We start from the raw sequence: 6,332 nt of genomic DNA on the forward strand, positions 1-6,332 counted from the left end.
AAATAGAATAAAGGTGGAGAGTTTTAATTTTGAAGTTTTAAAGAGAGTTTTAGTGATGTAATAAGGAGTCGGACCTACATGTGATATGATGTGTGTATCTATATTTTTTTTTTCTTCTTGTCACATCACTAGAACTCTCTTTAAAATTCTAAAATTAGGCTCCGTTTGGGAAGAAAAAAGCCAAGCTTTTTTGGCTAAACACAAAAAACAAAATAGGTTATGTTAGCCACCAAAAACAAAACATCAAATCCAACCCATAATCATTACAATCCTCTCTCACAAAAAAAGTCAAAAAATCCAAAAAGTCAAAAAGCCCTTCCCAAACCAGGCTAAAATAGCTCAGGCTAAAATAGCTAAAAAACCAAAAAGTCAACCCACTTTCTAAACGGAGGCTTAGAATTCTCTATCATTGTTGTAGTAAATGTTCTAATAAATTAGAGAAGCTTCCTAATATTATTATTTTTCTTTTATTAGGAAGATTTTTTTTTTTTTTTGAGAACCATATTAGGAATATATTGATTGTAAGGGAAAACTACTATATGTGCACTTTATTTATATATATATATATATATATATATTTAGAGGGTATGTAATAGTTTTTAGGAAAAATCGGTCTAAGGTCCCTATCCACCTTTTAGTAATGGATTAGGTCCACAATATATTCTTTTGTAGTCTAAGGTCCCTCACCCCCCATACCCAACAAATTAGACACAGGTGATAGAATTAAGCTTCCGGATAACAAGGTTTTGCAAAAATTATTGTTTGCTATCATCAAATCCAATAGATCAGCCGCATCATAAGCTGCTTCCTTAACTTCCTCCAGCCATTGCCCAGAATGCTTAGTCTTCCGGGTAAATTCAGGGCCAGACTAGTGTTGTTGTCATTGGAGGGCAAACTATCAGATTGGGACGACTCTGATTGTGAAGTCACCCTTGAGTTTGATGAATTATGTGCATCTCCACCCATGTTGAGAGAAATTGCCACTCTTGCATTCCGCAAACTCGGTGGTGGAGTCGAGCTTTTCTTCTCAGCTGTGTTGAAGGGAAACAGCACAAAAGATTGCCCTTCAAGCACTGAGAGATGCTTCAGCAGCTGAAACCCTAGTTCGGTCTCTCAAGTACAAAATTTCTCTTGAGATTTTACCCCTTTGACTCTTTGATCCAATCTTTTCTTCTTTCTTGATATTGTAGTTGTTTGGAGTTGAAATTCATAAGCTTTTTAGCTCTTACTTTTCTGGGTTTCTTTTTACTTTATCCCATTTCACATCGAATCTTGATTGAATTCTTGATTTCACACCTCAATTTGGGGGATTTTTTCTTTTCTGTTACTATCATTATCACTCAATTGTTTCTGGGTTTAACTCAAAACCGACCATGGCAACATTAGCCCCTGGAGTTCTGCTGAAGCTTCTCAATGGAATGAATACAGGGGTCAAACCTACGAGTGAGCACCGGAGCTCGCTTGTACAGGTGACCGACATTGTCCCCGCGGATCTTGATGAGAAGAATCTATGGCCGAAACATGGGTTCTACGTTAAAGTATCCGATTCATCGCATTCGATCTATGTTAGCTTACCATTTGAACAAGATGATCTTGTTCTCAGTAACATTCTGCAGTCTCAAAAATTAGCTTCTTTCATTATCCTTAGTTTTTTGATTTCCTATAAAACCAACAGATTTTCTCTGGACATAAACTTAAGACAAGTGGGAAAAACTGCAAGAGAGAAAGAGTACTAATCAATACCAAACAAAATCATGGGCATTTTGCATGCTAAAAGTAGCAGCAGATCTGAAAATTTTCTGAGAATAATTAGATTTTCCAGAGAAATTTGGACTGAAATTTCTCTGGACCAATTTTCTCTGGACTGAAATTTCTCTGCACCAATTTTCTCTGGATTGAAATTTCTCTGGACCAATTTTCTCTGGACTGAAATTTCTCTGGATCAAGGTTGAGGGACCTTAGACATTATGAAAATATTGTTGATGGACCTTAGACATCATAAAAATATTTGATGTCCTTTATGCTATAAAATCATAATATCAAGGACCTTAAAAAAAAAACCCCTAGTTTTTATTACAAAACGTATTATTTTGTTTTCTTCGTAAAAATATAACTTTTTATTTCTCACAAAAACTATAATTTTAATTATACATAATTTTTAAGTGCATATCATAACTTCACATTTCATAACTTTCATTACAAATCGTAACATTTTTTTGTTGTGTTATACAACAATCATAACATTCATCACAAAAAATTAGTCAGTGTACTTGGCTTCAGTTTTTTAAAAATTAAATTTTTATTTTTTGTTTTTTTTTATTTTTAGTGAATATTTTTAAAATTTTAAATAATTTTTTTAGGTGTACCTTACTTAGATATATCTGAATAGTAAAATATTTGTGAAAAATATTTTTAAAAAATTAATAAATACACAAAAATATGAAAAATGTACTGAATTTTCATATTTTTTTTATATTTTTGGTATTTAGTGAATTTTTTAAATATTATATTTTTAAGTACATTTATGTTAGATGTGTCTAAAATTTTTTTAAAAAATACTTAAAATATGTATAAAAAAATAGTAAAAACAAAAAAAAAACAAAACAAAACAAAAAAAATTAAAAAAATAAATTCTGAAAATTAAATAAAACAGAGTGAATAAATTTTCTCACAAAAATAGTAAATTTTCTTACAATTAATAAACTTTTTAAAATTGATTATTACCTTATTATTATTATTTTTTTCATAAAAAAAAAATAGATAAGTTGTGATGAGTGAGACCGCATTATTTGCCTTGTGACTATGGCCAAAAAATCCCAAACGATTTTCTGTCCCGTTAAAATCCATGAATCATTCAACTCCTTGAAAAACCCATCTCCAACCCCTTCCACATTCTCTCCACTCCACTCTCTCTCTCTCTCTCTCTCTCTCTCTCACACACCCTCTCTTTACTTTCTCTCTATATCTACCTACCTATTGAAAAACCCCCTACTCTCTGACTGTCTTTTTTGTTAACATCGAAAGAACGAAAAAGAAAGAAACAAAGAAACACCACACATCTCTCTTTCTTTCTTTCGTTTTTATCTGGGTTTAGCTTAGTTTATGCATGTTCATCTCCCAAATCAAACCCAACCAATTTCAGGGCTGTTCACTTTCTCTTCTTTTTTATAATGGCTTTCTCTGCTCTATTCACTATTCACTGATATTTTATGCCCCCTTTTTCCCTTTAAATCTTGATGTTCTTGACAAATCTTGCAAGACCCATTTGGATTTCATAGCCAAGACAAAGCTGTGTGCCCTTTAAAGGTGTGTTTCTTGATTTCTTTCATTTCTTGATTTGTTTGTGTTGTTCTTGTCTCTGGGCTTTTCTATGATCTGTTTGTGTTTCAATTTGTTGGGTTTTTTTTTTTTTTTTTTTGTATTTTGTATTTTGTATTTTGCTATTGTTTTTAGTGAATTAGTTGGGGGTTTTTGATGCATGATTGATTGCTCTTAACATTCTCCAATTAGCTTTCCTCACGAAACCATTTAGGGTTTGGTGTACAAAACCATGGAGGTGGTTGTTTCCTGGGAAATTTACATTGGTTGTGTTTGGATTAGTAAGTAAATTAACATTGTGCTGATCTTTTTAAGAATAGCTGATTTTTGTCTTGTTTTGTGTTCTGTTAGTTTCAAATGTTTTTATCCTTTTATAGTGTCTTTAAGAAACCACTTGTTGCATTTTCCTGTTTTGTTGGTTAGTCATTTGAATGTAACTTTTAAGTGCTACAAATAATCTTCAAATCCAAAATTAGTATTTCTCATGTCAGTGGTTGTTCAGATTCTGATTATATTCATCTGGTTATTTACCTAATCTCATATGATTTTAAAGATTGTATCTATTCTCTTGAGTCTTTGTGCAATTTTTCACTTTAGATTGAAGTTTTTCTTAATTTATTTGTTCTTAAAATTAAATCGGTATTGGCTGAAGTGGTGGTTTCTTGATGATGCATTTCATTCTTTCCCCTGATATAGATAGTTGAAGGTAGTTTGATTTCAACTCTGCAACCTTAGTTTGATTGTCAGCCATGAAATTTGGCCGTTGAGTTAAATAGATGTTAAATTTTATGTATACATATTATATACATGAAATGGTTTTGCTACATCCATAATCACTAAATTATGTATGTAGGCAATGGGATGTGATTTCACTGTAGGATCTTCGGGTGATTGCTGTTTAAATGGTATTCTCTTTGGATGAATTTGTGGCATATTTCATTTGTTATTTATAAATTTCTCTCACTTTTCAATGGCTTTGAGGCAAGCGGGACAGTGATCTTCTTAATCTGATAATATTTATAATTATGTAGTTCTAACTCATGATAAGCGTATATAACATAACAGGAATCGGTTTTGTCTGATCTTCTACAAGTTAATTTTATTTCTAGTGTTACCAAAATCGATTTTCAATGCACAAGTCATCTGTTTCCTCAATTTTGATATTTTTCCTAGTGATTGAAATTCGATTGGTCTAGCCCCGTGATTTGAAATTTCTTCATGACTTGAGAGAGATTTAGGCAATTCCAATATCAAGGCTTATCATTTGATGATGTATTTGTCTTACCTTTATAATCCAGTTTGCTTTTTTCCCTTCTTATTTTTAGGATTTCTTTTCTATTCTTGATCATGGAGGGAGAAACATCATGGGTTAGTCATTGCCTCGACGACATTGCGAGAGAAGTTGTGGAGTTTGATTCATTCTCACAGGTTAGTGATGAAGGAAATAAAGAAGTTATGGCTGTTTCACTGGATTTAGTCCTACCCGATGACTTGTTGGAGAGAATCTTGGCCTATCTCCCAATTGCAAGCATCTTCAGAGCGGGTTGTGTGTGTAAAAGATGGTATGAGATAGTTAGTTCAAGACGGTTTTTATGGAATTTCTCTCATGTGTCATCACAAAAACCTTGGTATTTCATGTTTACGAGCTCCGATGAACCTATTGGTTATGCCTACGATCCCATCCTTCGAAAGTGGTACGGCATCGAACTCCCCTGTATTGAGACATCTAATTGGTTCATTGCTTCGTCTTGTGGCTTAGTTTGCTTCATGGACAATGATAGCCGAAGTAAGCTATGCGTTTGTAATCCGATAACCAAACACTGCAAGATCCTTCAAGAGCCTCCGGGCTTGAAATTTTCTGATTACAGTGCGTTGGCATTCTCAGTGAATAGGGTGTCGCACAATTACAATGTCTCGGTTGTGAAATGTAAGCAAGTCCCAGGAAATTTTTTCCAGTGGGATCTCTCTATTCATATTTATGACTCTGAGAAGATGATGTGGGTAACTCCTCTGTCAGAGGTTCTGACTGGGTGGAGAGGCGGTGACGAGAGTGTGATCTGCGATGGTGTATTGTATTTCTTGATTTACTCAACCGGAGGAGGCATGCCAGAGAATCGTCATGGCCTAATCGCTTATAACCTTTCAAACCGATCTCCCCATGGTTTATTGATTGGGAGTTCTATCCCGGTGCCTTGTTCTCTTACTTGTGGCCGGTTAATGAACCTCAAGGAGAAGTTGGTTATGGTTGGAGGGATTGGAAGACAAGATCGGCCTGACATAATAAAAGGCATTGGGATATGGGTTTTGAATGGCAAGGAGTGGCAAGAGATTGGGCGTATGCCTCATAAGTTCTTTCAAGGATTTGGGGAGTTAGATGATGTTTTTGCTAGCAGCGGTACAGATGACCTCGTATACATTCAAAGCTATGGAGCACCCGCTCTTCTTGTTTTTGACATGAACCTAAAGCAGTGGAAATGGTCGCAGAAATGCCCGGTGACAAAGAAGTTCCCTCTTCAGCTCTTTACTGGTTTTTGCTTTGAACCCAGGCTTGAAATTGCTCCCTAATTTTGTTTCTCATTAGATTTTATGTGGTTTTAACTGAAAATGTTTGTCTGAAATTCCTTTTTCTTTTTCTTTTTTTGGTTATTTGCTTTGCCTTTCCTTTTTCTTTTTGTCTCTATTTTCAGTTATTATGAAAATGTACTGGCTTAAGAAAGCTGCTAGTTCATGAAAATGGGAATATTTAAATTTTTTGCATTTAGAAATACAATGGGAGTAAATGCATTCTGAAGATAAAATGAGAATTATTTTCTGCCCTTGCCTTTTCACTGTCTATGCCTTCCACGAACTGTCACCTTCTAACAGAAAATACCATGTGCCTAGAAAAAATATTCAAAAAAAGTATTTAGAATTTGAATGTATAGTGTTGATTCTATGAATGAAGCATAAAAACCTCCCTGAAGGTCGTCTGACACGTGTGGGACATGGACACACGCTCCAAACACTCGTAAGAC

At 34.1% G+C, this 6,332-nt stretch overlaps 1 protein-coding gene across 2 annotated transcripts; it reads left to right on the forward strand.

Annotated features, from left to right (window-relative positions):
• The first annotated feature begins 2,791 nt into the window (after positions 1 to 2,791).
• On the forward strand, positions 2,792 to 6,116 carry LOC114260747 (F-box/kelch-repeat protein At3g61590). Of its 2 annotated transcripts, XM_082917094.1 has the most exons (3): positions 2,920 to 3,306; positions 4,172 to 4,223; positions 4,644 to 6,116. In XM_082917094.1, the coding sequence occupies exon 3, from the start codon at positions 4,666 to 4,668 to the stop codon at positions 5,881 to 5,883; it is 1,218 nt and encodes a 405-aa protein (XP_082773220.1). In that variant the 5' UTR covers positions 2,920 to 3,306; positions 4,172 to 4,223; positions 4,644 to 4,665; the 3' UTR covers positions 5,884 to 6,116. The 2 variants fall into 2 exon arrangements, with proteins under 2 accessions (XP_028056725.2, XP_082773220.1); XM_028200924.2 differs by lacking the exon at positions 4,172 to 4,223 and having other exon boundaries at positions 2,792 to 3,306.
• Positions 6,117 to 6,332: the final 216 nt, after the last annotated feature.

This window comes from Camellia sinensis, chromosome 2 (assembly GCF_055761805.1).
Source record: "Camellia sinensis isolate YWXY chromosome 2, ASM5576180v1, whole genome shotgun sequence".
Lineage (NCBI taxonomy): Eukaryota > Viridiplantae > Streptophyta > Magnoliopsida > Ericales > Theaceae > Camellia > Camellia sinensis.

Excerpts from the sequence above, each read along its gene's own strand:
- LOC114260747 (XM_028200924.2), top strand. The coding sequence starts at position 4,666 with ATGGAGGGAGAAACATCATGGGTTAGTCATTGCCTCGACGACATTGCG.